Consider the following 13,641-nt stretch of genomic DNA (forward strand, 5'->3'; position numbering starts at 1 on the left):
TTTTCCTCAGGCAAACTGAAGGAGTGGTCACTGGTGCTGTATGGCACCTCTGTGCACCCGTACTCGTCTCTGCGCAGCGATAAGCCCCGCTCCACAGACATGCTGACGCCCACCGAAGAGGAGTTCACAGAGGAGTACAACGGTGAGTGATAAATCCAGAGCCATACAAAGTGCTATTTTTACTGTTTTGTCACAATGATAGTGAGCTGTACTGATGCATTAGGAATAAGGCTGTTATTAAAGGGCACAATAAAAAAAAGTTATTAGACTGTAAGACCTATTCCTACAGTCACCTCTGTGTGTCTCCAGGCCCCTGTGACCCTGAGTGCAATGAGAATGGCTGTGAAGGTCCTGGACCCCATCACTGCATCAACTGCCTCCACTATTTCCTCAAGTTCAAGAACAACACCAGGTCAGAATGCCCCAAAAAATCGATACTTCTTCTTCTTCTTGTGTAAATTAATAAATATATAAAGTAGATATATAAAAATATACTGACTGTACTTTGGAATAGTGGGATTTATCAACAAGAGCAAAGGTTGTGTCTCTCTTGAGCCGTTTTCTTGTATTAATGAAGTTAAGTAGAAGTTTCCCTTCCACACATGTAGCACACAGCAGGAGACTGTCCGTGTCAGGAGCTGTCTCGTCCACTTGAAATACTCTACTTGGTCTGTGTGAGGGGTGGCGCCTGGTTAGATTGTGCAGGAGGCAGGACATGACGCGGATTAAACCGCAGTCACGTTACCAGTCTGTAATTTGTTCATAAAAATAGTCTCTCGCTGAATTTTTGAGGATTTTGGCATCAGGCCTTACAAATGGAAGTTCCTTTCCAGTTAGACATTTTCGTTGCCGTCTTCGTGTAAGTGAGCCATCTTCTTCACCCTCAGATGTTTGTTTTCTTCTTGTTTGCCTTGAGCCTCATGATAGAAATGTCGTCAGCACACCCACTCACTCGCTGTGAATTTTCTAGACTATTACCTGCTCTGTTCACACATGGGCTAACTAATTGGGACAACTGTTCTTAAATACAGTGCCCCTGGTAATGTCTAGATAATTTCAGGTTTGCAGTGCATGTATGAAAGGAGCTTTATACGACAAGTTTGGACAGAACATAGAGACAGAGCACAACAAGTCATACTCTAAGGGTGCTTTCAGACCTAGCGTTCCTTTGCTTTGGTCTGAATCAAGGACTAATTTTGTTACAAAGTTGCATAATGGCGTAGAGTTGGTTCGTGTTCTCATGGCAGCATTTACAAGTGGACCAGATAAAATGCCTTGTGCAAGAAATATGCTGTTGATTGGCCAGGAAGTAAACAAAATGTTGAAGAAGAGTACACTTGCAAGATGAATGTAACACTTTATAATGTCACAATGGAGGGACAACTACGCAGGTTGATTTTAGCGCTGGTCATCGTGGACTATATTGCTGTCATTGTTCATTTTAGGCAAACCACACAGTTTGAAAACAAGGCGCAGTTCAAGGTTGGGACACACTCTCACCACAAACGAACAGCACTAGAGTTTGTTCGTAACTGGACCGAGACCGGCTCTTTAAGAAGGTCTCGGTTTGGTTGATTTGGTGCGCACCCGAGTGCGATTGCTGTGTTCACGCCTGCCCAAACGAATATTTACAACTTGATAGTTTCACCAGATAAGATCATCATTTAACCAAACAAAAATCACAACCAGGCCTCGTGTAGCTCAGTTAGCTCCAACCTTTAGAGTGTGTCTGGCCAAATTAGAAAAATGCATGCTGCACACGAACGCATACTGAGTGTCAGGATCCCACAGCTTTCGCTTTCTTCCTTCACTTTGGTCTTCTTAAAGGCTCCATTTCTCTGTTCTATGCCTGTAAAAGTTAAATTCTGGGTTCTTACCCCTGTAGATAGTGCATCCCATTTCTGTTGTTTGCTAGTAGATGGAAATCAAAAGGAGGCACTTTCACACAATGCAAATCCATTGGAGAGCGATGACTTGTTTTCTCCTCCAGTTGGGGTCGGACCTCAATGTGCTGTGTCTCGATTGTATATAACACCACACTAACCCAAACTGCTTGAACTGCTTCACATCTTCATTTAGAAACTGCATTTGTGTCTTTCCTCTTCCTCCTCTTACCTTGGGAATTATTTCAAACAAAGATTCAGGCTCAATCAACTTATTCATGAATTGAATGAATATCAGCAGAAGGTGAATTAAGAAATACAAAGATTACTCATGTAGTGAGTGAGTGAATAAACTTTTATTTTGCACCTGTTGTATATATTATAACTTGTTGAGAGCAGCACGTAGGTGGCATTATTAAATTCCACTCAGTCTCACTGACCTTTCTCACTTTAATACACAGTTTCTAGATTCTCAAAGTATACATGAAAATGTAAACGTAATTGCTCTCAACAGATTTGCTTTTTTTCCTTTCTCTTAATTTAAAAAGTGCACCTGAGCTTCAAAGCTACAGCCAGAAGATGCGTCTGGCTCTTATATGTGACTTCAACAACATCTGATTGTTTTAAAGAGTGTGAAGTCCTCTGGGGGTTCAGAGACAGGCAAATAAAGAGAAGGATCAATATTAGCTGAGGGTCTCAATCAGAAAGGTAAATTGAATGTCGGTGCATACCAATCCACCAATAACTGGATTTAATCAGCTCAAGGCTTTATTCCTGTCCTGTTTTCTCAGGCTTCAAAGAAACTACTGTCTGACAGCCCAGTTTGCATGAATGATTTTAATAATGTGCATTCCAGCAGAAATTTACTGTGCGTGTTTTGCTATGTTAATGGAAAAACCAAATTAATACATCTGGTGACCTCCTGACACGTGAAAATAAATCTTAGGTATTTACGTATTGTAATTTATTTGGTTGTAGATGGATCTTTGAAGAGTTGGAAACGCAGTCAGACATTTCATCTTACTGAGATAGTTTAATAATTTACTGAGAATAAATCCAACTTCTTTGTTTTGACCTCTGCTTCATATTTTGTTGTTTTTGAGGAGCGTGCATCAACACTAAGATTCACATAAGTGTGGTGAAAGAAAGCTAGGTGTGATGTGAGAGACGGTATGTTTCCTTTCTAGATCAGACGTTACAACAAAAGACAAAAGCAAGACATAAGGTAGAGACACGATATGTAAACAGTTAGGTCTGTTTTTTAAATGTTTCTGCAGTATTTCAAAAACTGTACCCAACAACCCAGAGACAAATAATAAAGACTTGACGAAAACTCACCTTAAACTCCCACCGGGCACAGTAAACAACATTAAGCCCCAGCGAGTGCACCCAGGCCAACCTAAGTTTGAACATGTTCAACAGAAAGAACTGATCAAAAGCAAAGGTAAAGAATGAACAGAAGCTAATTATGGTCTGAACATCCAAATTTCCATAGGAAATAAATGAATGCTTCAAAGTACTGTAGCCGTCCCTGAGGGGCAGCAGGAAAAACAACAAGCGAGTGTACCTGGTGGTCGACAAACTTTTACATCGACAGCCAACTCCTCAGACACACAGTTAACTTCAGGGCTCTTTTAAACATAAATAGATGTACCAAAGACTACGACTGCAACAAGATTTTTTCACGGTATGAAAACTGTACCAGAAAACATTGTATAGCGCCTTTCTAGTCTTCTGACCACTCAAAGTGCTGTTTTACACTACTGAGTCACATTCACCCAATAACACACCCATTAACACTCTGGCGGCCAAGGCTACCATACATGGTGCCACCGGCTACTCACTGACTAGTCACATGCTCTCACACACCTATGGAACAGCCATTGGGAGCAATTTGGGGTTCAGTATCTTGCCCAAGGATACTTCAATATGCGGACTGAAGGAGCTGGGGATCGAACCCCAGATCTTTCCATTGGTGGATGACCTGCTCTACCTCTGAGCCACAGCCGCCCCATTATCAGTTACAGTTATCCTTAAAGGAATGAAAACAAAGAGTTTTTTTTATGCTTTATTATAATTGAAACTTGAAACCTTTTTTTTCCCCCTTCATTTTTTATGATATTTTGTGTAAAAACTCAGGCAGTTAAGGAGGAAAGGTGAGATTCTCCGTCTAGTTGCGTTATTTTTATACTATACATAAGCAGATGGACACAGCACGATATCCATCAATTTTTTATACCACAGTACACCTTAAAACTGTTATACTGCTGCAACCCTACCACGGACATCATAATGTTCAAAATAATGCACCTGTAAGTCTCTCGGCGCTCTCTGCTTTCTTTTTGGTTTCACCTTGTCTATATTTACTTAGTTTGATTCTTTTTCGTGACGCCACAGTGGTATTGTGTTTGGCACTGTCGCCTCACAGCAAGAGGGTCCCTGGTTTAAACCTGGGGTGGGGGAGCCCTTCTGTGCGGAGCTTGCATGTTCTCTTCGTGTCAGTGTGGGTTTTCTCCTGCTTCCTCCCACAGTCCAAAGACGTGCAGGTTAATTGGTGACTCTAAATTGGCCGTAGGTGTGAATGGTTGTTTGTCTCTATATGTCAGCCCTGTGATAGTCTGTCGACCTGTCCAGGGTGTACCCTGCCTCTTGCCCAATGTCAGCTGGGATAGAGTTCAGCACACCCGTAACCCCTGAACAGGATATACAGTTATGGAAATGAATGAATGATTCTTTTTCTAATCGTTTCTGTTTCTCTCCTCTTATTCCACTCCTATGTGCGCACCAGCTCTACTTATTGCATACATGATCACACTCAGACTGTCATCCCACATACAGATAAACACAAATATACAGTCAAACCTCCACGATTTCAAAAGCACCACGTTTATGTACAGTTGTTGCAGTTGTATTTTCAGCGTCACAAATATATGTCCTAATCTCTACATTGTTGTAATGTTCTGACTCTGCTTCATGTCTTAGTTAGTAAAGTTTAGTCACATTCAGATTTGGTTTACTCATCAGTGATTATAACTCATAACTCATAACTCTGGTTCATTTGGAATTTTACACATTTCCCTTTGAAGGTCACAGGTCAGTGCTTGCTCCTGTTATTTGGCGAGCTTAATAGGAATAAGGTTAAGACACAGAGCAGGTGGTGACCTGATTAATTTGACCTTGTCAGTCTGATAACAGAGATTGTTGTTTCCTGTCGGTCATATCAGTCTCTCCCTTCCCCCTCTTAGAAGTATCTGTAAGTCTGTTTGTGTGACTGTGAATTTGTGTGTGTGTGTGTGTGTGTGTGTGTGTGTGTGCGTGTGTGTGTGCATGCGTGCGTTTGCGCCTTTGTGTGTGCCCTTAGGATCCCATTAGGATCAAAGTCTGTTGTAATTGCCTTTGTGTCGGCGGGTCTCTGCACTAATAAAAGGCAAACTGATGCAGGTGCATGAGAATGTGCAAGCTTAGGCGCTGCCTTATCATTAGCCCACTTTAGAGGTGTGCTGCCCTTTTCTGCCACCACAGGGAGCAATTGATGAATGAGAATTGGGGGGGGGGTTTAATGTTCAGATAATTACATCCCTACATATGTGTTTGATGGTCTGGACTCACCAAAAGGTGTGTGGGTCTTTGAAACTGCAGAGGTTTTTGCACCTCTTTGTGTGTGTGTGTGTGTGTGTGACTGAAGAATTGCTATAATAAATAGAATTTATGACAGCGATTAATTTTTTTATTTTTTTTTATCACATTAAGCATATTAAACCTAAACTCACCCAATTGCTGTCATTTTTCCTTATTGTTCATATTGAACTGACATCAGTGGGTTTACTTGGAAAGAGTACTTACAGATGTGACATACACACACACACACACACACACACACACACACATATATATATATATATATATATATATATATATACACACACACACACACACACACACACATATATATATATATATATATATATAAATTATATGATGTGTATTTCCATTGCAGGTTTGGTCGTACATTTCATAGAAGGTGGTGTTAAAAAGGTCTTAAAAAGTCGTAACTTTGACTTGGTTATATCTGTACCCTTTACCACTAATACATCTATTCGGAACAATTATTTATTGTAATATGTGTCTCTTAATTTTACTTTACCTAAAATGGTGAAACTTAACGAAGGTATCATGGATTTCTTAAATAGCAAATTATTAACATATGTCAGTGTGTTTTATTGGCAAATTAACCGACATTTTGGGTGTGCTCATGCTTTCCCGATCTATTTCCTAAGTAATGACCTTGGTGACCAAAACATTATTATAACTGATGGGAACGATGGACAAAAATACAAAAATAAAAGCTTATGTTGAAAAAATACAAACCTTGACATTTTCCTTTAAATTTTTTCTTATTTCTACAATTTCCTGTCTTTATGATTTCAAGGACTCAGTCGACAACATCTTGCACTGACAGTGCAGTCAGGGATAGTGGTTTAAATTTGTTCTCACATTTAGTGCTGTCCTTGGTGTAGGTGATGTATCGCAGTGTTTTTATAGTCTTTTATTGGTTAAATCGGCATTTCAGCATAGCAGAGAAAAGGTATTGAAGCTGGAGGACAAACTCGTAGCCGTGTATATGTGCACATGTGGATTATGTGTTTCACACGTGCAATATGTGTTTCTTGGCAGAAAACTCTGTGTGTGAATACAGCTAAAGGACTGTGTGTGTGTGTGTGTGTGCTCTTGAGGATTCTGGAGATCTTTTTCACCTTAGGAAGGGAGCCTCAGGGTGAAATGAGGGGGTGACGGCAGGCTGTGAAGTTATCCAACAGATGTTACACCTGTTCACCATATAGCAGTCACACGCACACACTCAAGCCTCCACTTCTGTTTGTCCTAACTCATTATGAGCTGTATTGGTACATGAAAAAGATGTTTACATTTTGCCTTGAGTGATTTATGAGAAAAATATTTCTGCTTTAGTCTTATAAAACTATATTTTACTTGATCTTATATTTATAATTGAGCGCATTAAGCCCATAATAGTGTTACACAACAGGCATATGTTTCTTGTCAGACATGTGTTTTACATTTTGAGCCTGTTAACATTGTACTGAGCTGTGTGATAGAGGTTGTTAATTGTGGACCAATGAGGTCGAGTTTGTCTTTATTTTGTTTGGGGCTGTACTGAATAGTTTGAGGCTCCAAAGTTTTATTCATAAGACTACACCAATATTATTAGTATCATAGTGTTGGTAGAATCAGATTCAAGTGGTGGCTATATGCGTGGCATTGTGTCGGACTTGTTTGATTCAGACATTTTCAATAACTTTCTAAAAGTTTATTGCAAAATAAAGATCAAACAGCAGCATAAATTGCATGTATTTATTTAAAAGATAGGGTGATCAGACATTCGAAGCTTTATTTGAAAAACCTCAATATAAGCTTTGACTATCTGTACAGCCATAATTATGTTGCACAGTCAGTGTAAACTACATGTTTGTAAGAAATACCCTCGAAATGCCCCTTGTTCGTACTCCACTTTTGATGCTCTCCCTTACCCTGTCTCTCTCCTCTCATCCCCTCTCCCCAGGATGTGTGTGTCAGAGTGCCCCAGTGGCTTTTTTCGTGACGATAGGAAGCGCTGCAAGAAGTGCTCCTCATTGTGCGAGACCTGCGTTGGAAGCCGTAGCGACCAGTGCACCACATGCAGGACTGGTTTTCACCTCAATGAAGGCTCCAACACGTGTGTCGCCAACTGCGGCGACGGCTTCTACCTCGACACCGGTATGTTTCAGTGCAGGGCAAACTGACTCTGCAAACCATAAAGTCATGAGTTCATACATGATAGCACATCATGCAGTCAAGAACTTGTTTCCAAACTCTCTTTCTTTCATTTTTCCTTGGGCCAATCTCAGGGGATTTATAAGCTGCTTCTCACTTCAGTATTTTTCTTATAGTGTGACATTTTGGCTCTGTCTTCACTTGTACAGACATAGTAAAGTGTACAGGCTAGTTTCAAAAGATAATTAGAGATTCATCACCGTTGAGTCCTCTTTGACATAAGGAGGAAGGAGTTCGCTCAAAGATCTGAGTGATGCTCTGGACATGTGAAAATTTTTCTTCCTTTCCTCATCACCAACAGTCCCCTTTAAAAATTGTCCACCATCTGCTGGTTCAACCAGTCCTGATCCAAAACCTTAGTTTCTGGCGTACTTAAACCGCAGAAGCTGAGGTGGAGCAATTAACATTGGGCACAGCAGATGTCTCGGTTCATCTGTGAAGCGGTGCAGCAATACTGAGTTTAAGTATAAAGGAGTCATCAGACCAAGCAGTGCGAACAAAATGTTAACAAACTGGAAGTCAACAGTTATTTTTTTCAGGTGCATGTTAATTGTTAATTGTCATCATTTTACACATCCACACAGATACACAGTGAGCAGAGCTTTGAAAAATCCCACCTGAAAATGCGTTAAAAAAGTAAACGTTTTAGTGAGATAACCTTTGTTTGCATGTAGATGACATGCTAAAACAAAGAGGGAAATATTAGTTTTCAGAAGTATCTGTTTACACGTAGACAGAGCCTTAAGCTTAACGGAGCAGTTAGGGTTAAGGTGAGCAAAATGCCTCAGACAACACAGAATCAGGCTCAGCTGTGATTGCTGCATGCCCACACAGGATCAACGATTTGTCTCCCAAGTCCGTTGTAAGTTTGCTGGCTATAGATCAACTTCTCAAAGTGTGAAATTCATGAGATTAAAGAATAGCTAAATAAGGAAGATGAACCCCAAATACTAACATCACTGCTGGAAATGAATTGGACTTACAGAAACATCTGCATCTCAAAGTATTTTGCTGTTTTGTTCGTGACGTAACATCTTGCCATTTTTATGCATTTGCTGAACTGAACAGGTCACAAAGATTTTTGGTTGTCAGGAGATTTTTTTTTACCAGTTTAAAGTGGAGTAAATGGTGAAATAAAACAGACCTGCAGGGGAATTATCTAAGGGTAATGTTCAGGAGAAGTCAGCCTGCTGTCAGGTTTATAATAAACAGAGTAGTTGGGGTAGGGTTAACATACTGTATGTACTGTATGTATATACTTACTGGTTTGACTTATGTTCATGCTGCATGCCAGCCTGGATGAAAGGGAAGCAGGAATGAGGCTGAAACTATGTATATCTTATAATTATGTCTATATATTGGTTTGCAGCCAAGACAGTGTAAGTCCTGGCAGCTCTGAGAGGCTCTGGCAGCAGATCTGATGCGATCTGATCCAAGTTCAATCATAACATTTCAACAGGCCAAGATGTAGTGGATACTTTTTTCTTTTGAAATGTTGGCACAGCTGAGTATTGTGTTGTGTTAAATGAGCTATCTAAAGTTTATTTTGTCTTTGTCAGTCTGACAGCAAGCCGAGCTGAATTCCTGCCTTTATAATCACGTGGACGCTTTCGTGTAATGATTTCATTTTTGGACAGGATTTTTTTTTTTTTTTTTTTTTTTTCAAGAGTTGCCATCCTAATTATGGACAAAGTAATGTCAGCAATGAGAAGTATTCAAGTGTGGTATTGACTAAACTAATTGGGGCTGAAATGGGACCGTAGCAAGTTTCTCACTCTCCTCGCTCTTATTTTAAGAAGCTACAAATTATATTCAGCCACTAAAAAAGCCAGGAAAGCTGGAAATTAAAACGGAAGTACAAGGAAGAGTTGTTTCTATAGAGATGATACACCATCTCGTCTGTTCACATTGGTGTAAATTGGCAGGTTTTCAGCACGTTGCAACTTGTCTCGTCACAAATCTTTGGTCTGAATTGGGTTTAAAATCCCAAAATATCCAACATAACATTAAATAATTTCAGATCAATCTTTGACCTCCAGTTCTCAACTAACACTCGAAAACGGTGAATGTAAAAGTGCTTTTTCACGGAAATCCTGTCGCTGACCTGTCCGCACCCTTCCTCAACCCTTTAATGATTTTCAGATCTTACCAACAATCCTCACTTACGCTCAGTCTCCTCCTCTCAGCTCCGGCCATATGACTTCCAAATAAAACCATCATAGTTGTGTCATACATAAGCAACGTTTTTCCCGGATATGTAGAAATAACAGTTTTGATTAATGGCCGTAGTCTACTCTATGGTTTCTCAAGAATAATAAAACAAAGTTTTTGGCAATCCTCATCACTGCTGAAGGCAGATGTGTCCATGTGCATTGTGTCAAAGCGTGTCATTGCCTTTAGTGTGCCTTTTGAAATATTCATCTACATTCCTCTCCTCCCTCACCGACACTACAATCTTCTTTTTCATCCCTGCAGCGTTAGCCTTTTGACATTTCTGTTCTTTCCCCTCTCCTCTCCTGCCATCTCTGCCCCCTGCCTTTTGTCCTTGTTCTCTGTTCCTCTGCTTGTTCTCTCTCCCTTTCCTCTCTGGTCTTCCTCACTCACTTTACCCCCTCTCCTCTTCATCATTGTCTTCTTCCTCTGCTCCCTTTCTTAATTTCAAATGCAGCCAGACTTCTGGTTCTTATTAGCCACTGTGAATGACTGGCTCTCCCTGTGTCTTTCAGATTCCAACATTTGCAGGAGATGTCCAGAGAACTGCAGGAAGTGCACCAACTCCAATATCTGCACAGAATGTAAACCTGGGATGAGGTAAGCCGGGAGTCATGCTGAGCAGCTTCAGAGGAGACACTGGTTAGAGTTTAATGCATTATTAATTTTAGTGTTTTGACAGGAAGTGATTTCAGTCTTGCTGTGTCCGTTGCTACATAACGTGTGATTATGCGCCTTAAAACTTGCTGTGTTTCAATTTTTTTACCATAGTAAAGGTGCAGCAAGATTTGCTTCAAACCTAACAATCACTGAGTTTCCTCTTAACAAAAACAGCATGGGGGATTTGATTGAACACAAATTTTCAAAGTTGCATCGAGGCTCCATTTCAACTACTTAACCACTGCAACTCCAAAGGTGTTGGTTTACTTAAAAGAAAGTACTTTCTGGGTGGTTCATAGTGTCTAAAACCCTCCTCTCCTCACACCTTTGTGATGTTAGACAGCTTTTGTAAGATTTCAAAGCCTACAGTCTGACATTCTCACACTTACACACCAGCTGTGTTGCTTCTCTCTCAAGCTCTCGTCATTTATTCTTCACACAACTAGTTATCACTTTTTGTATGTACAAACAAATGCAACACTATTAATCTTCAAGGAAAGATTGACAGAAAATGTCCACGTTTCACCTCCTCACTGTGACGTCCGAAGTTTTGGTCCACCGTCAAGTGTGGCTGTTTAGAACAGCTAAAAACATGCCTGACTATAAATGCGATCAGACAACAAGTTGTACAAACTAGTTTGTTTCTAGCATACCTCCTGCCATAATGTTGATTGGCTGTATTTACATAATGCTTTTCTCCAAAGCAGTGTGTCTTTCCCAAGGACACTTCAACATGTGGACAGGAACTGGAGATCCTGAGCTCACCCCAAAATCTAAATACATACTCTTCTTCTTATCTGTAGTGCTATTTATCAGTCTCGATTGTGTTGGTGTGAGTTGCTGAGGGTTGGAGATATCGGCCGTCGAGATGTCTGCCTTCTCTCTGATGTAATGTACCCACAACCATGTAACAGCAATGACTCTTTCCAGACACCATGACCGGGTTACTGAAGATAATCCACAGACCTTGTTGCGAGCAGTTTCATGTAGGGACTATTTTCTTTCTACCAAACTACCCCTGCCAATTGTACGACTAATGGACGAGAGGCTCATGCTTTTGACAGCGTAGGATGTAAACATTAATGTTGTCCTCGTCGGCTCAGCTGTAACATAAGCTACCTCAGTGGTGCTAGGTGAGCTAGCAGTAGATGATCGCTTCGGGTGGCGGGTGTAGTTAGACAGACAGAAATGAGTTCTTACATGAAACTGCTCATATCAAGTTTTGGTTTTTTTTGCACTTTGAGCTCCACAAGCTGAGTGCCATCTAGCTCCATTATATTGGAGAGAAAGCAGACATCTCTACGGCTGATATCTCCAACGCTCGGCAACTCACACCAACACAGTCAGATTAATAAATAGCACTGTGGGTAAAAAAATATGTATTTTTGATTCATGGGATGAATTGTTCCTTTAATGTTTCCCATGTGTATGAGGCTCATATACAACTCACCTAAATATATGGTTTCATTGGCAACATGGTGTCTATGGGCTCTGTGTTGGACAACCCGTTAACGTTCGATGCCTGCTGCTACCAGAGCAGCTGATATTAATCACAGCTTGTTCATATGAAGATCTAGCATTACAGCCCGTCCTCCGTCGTTCTATGAACAAATACCTCAGGTTTTGTCTTTTGCATCAATTTGGCTTAAATGTCAGTGTTGTGGTTTCAGGATAAAAACCTTTTGTGTTCATCCTCTTCATAACACTGCAGAAACACAGTGTTGCTAATTTAGACCAGCATATTGTGTTGCACTGTGGTTTGGATTCTCAGCATGAACCAGTGAAACCAGGGCTTCCCAACTGTTTTCCACTTGGGACCCAAATTGCGTAAACAGAGTTTCACCCCATGACCCGGGCTTATTAAAGCCCACATACACTCATGTCATGCGGAGACCCACAAGAAGTGGAGCTGTTGCCCATTTTGGGTTGTGGTCGTCACTTTGAAGAACCTCTGATCTAAGCCATTTAGTTATCCATGCAGACATGTTGCAGTTCATTTTCTGGCCACTTCCACAGCAGCCTTTTCAAACCGCCCCAACTACACTTGACCTGACAAAGGATAGGGCGTTTCAGAGTGCTGGAATTCCTGATAGGTCATGAAAGAAACACTTGTGAAGCGCTTAAACATATTGCGGTCTTGAACCCAGCTTTAAGTGTTCAGTGTAGCCAGAGGTGGAGGTGGGGACACTTGTAAGCCATAATTTCCTCTGAATGCCAGCGAGACCACAGCAAGACACATGCTCGCACACACACATGCACACACACACAGTCCTCCATTCAGTACACCATTCATGGCTGGTTAGGAGCCGAGGAGGAAGAGGGGACCAGACGAGATCGTTTCTGGGAAACGTTAGCTAACGCGGACCAGCTGTTTTTCAGTTTAGCGCGACAAGCTCACCAACCTGTCCTCACTGTGACTTCACAGGATTGACTTTATAACCTCCAAACCTACTTCCTAACTTAGCTCGACACAAACATCTGGCACTTGGAAAATCTCTTATATATATTTCTTAAAAACAACAAATTCCCTTTGACTTCAGTTGAATGTGGAGGAAACAGTATTCCTGCACATCAGTGAAAAAGTAAACTAGGCCAGCAGCTAATGTGTACACCCGCTTGGTATCACTGGTGGTGCAGCTGTTTCGTTTTTATTCATTCTTCCTCAATTATTACCATGAAGAAATTTCTACAGAAAATTCCTTAGTAACAGCTGGTTTTAACGGGCAAAATTTAAAACAGCAGTGTGTGGGATTTAGTAGCATCTAGCGGTGAGGATTGCAGATTGCCACTAGCTGAAACTTCTCCTGGTTAGAATTCCTTCAGTGTTCAGGACGTTTTGTACCAGGAGCCGAAATATCCACAGACATCTCCTCTTTTTCAAAACAAATGGACAAGGTGATTTAAACCAGTAGAAACACCAAATGGAGCAGTTTCACTTTAAAAATCAGTGTTTTTCCAATGCTGTTTGGCACATCGTGGAGGGGCTGTTAAGTACAATGGCTGACACGAACATGTGAATGCCCGTGCCTAGAGCCAGTGTTTGATTTGTCCGTTCTGG

General features: G+C 40.9%; 1 protein-coding gene across 3 annotated transcripts in view; it reads left to right on the forward strand.

Moving 5' to 3' along the window:
- Positions 1-13,641, forward strand: part of pcsk5b (proprotein convertase subtilisin/kexin type 5b) — a 121,449-nt gene that overhangs the window by 62,111 nt on the left and 45,697 nt on the right. For all 3 annotated transcript variants that reach the window (XM_049578060.1, XM_049578062.1, XM_049578061.1), the window contains exons 14-17: positions 11-142; positions 310-412; positions 7,462-7,655; positions 10,439-10,523. In XM_049578060.1, coding sequence (XP_049434017.1) covers positions 11-142; positions 310-412; positions 7,462-7,655; positions 10,439-10,523 — 514 coding nt within the window. The remainder of the gene's footprint in view (positions 1-10; positions 143-309; positions 413-7,461; positions 7,656-10,438; positions 10,524-13,641) is intronic.

Source organism: Epinephelus fuscoguttatus, linkage group LG6, assembly GCF_011397635.1.
Source record: "Epinephelus fuscoguttatus linkage group LG6, E.fuscoguttatus.final_Chr_v1".
NCBI lineage: Eukaryota > Metazoa > Chordata > Actinopteri > Perciformes > Serranidae > Epinephelus > Epinephelus fuscoguttatus.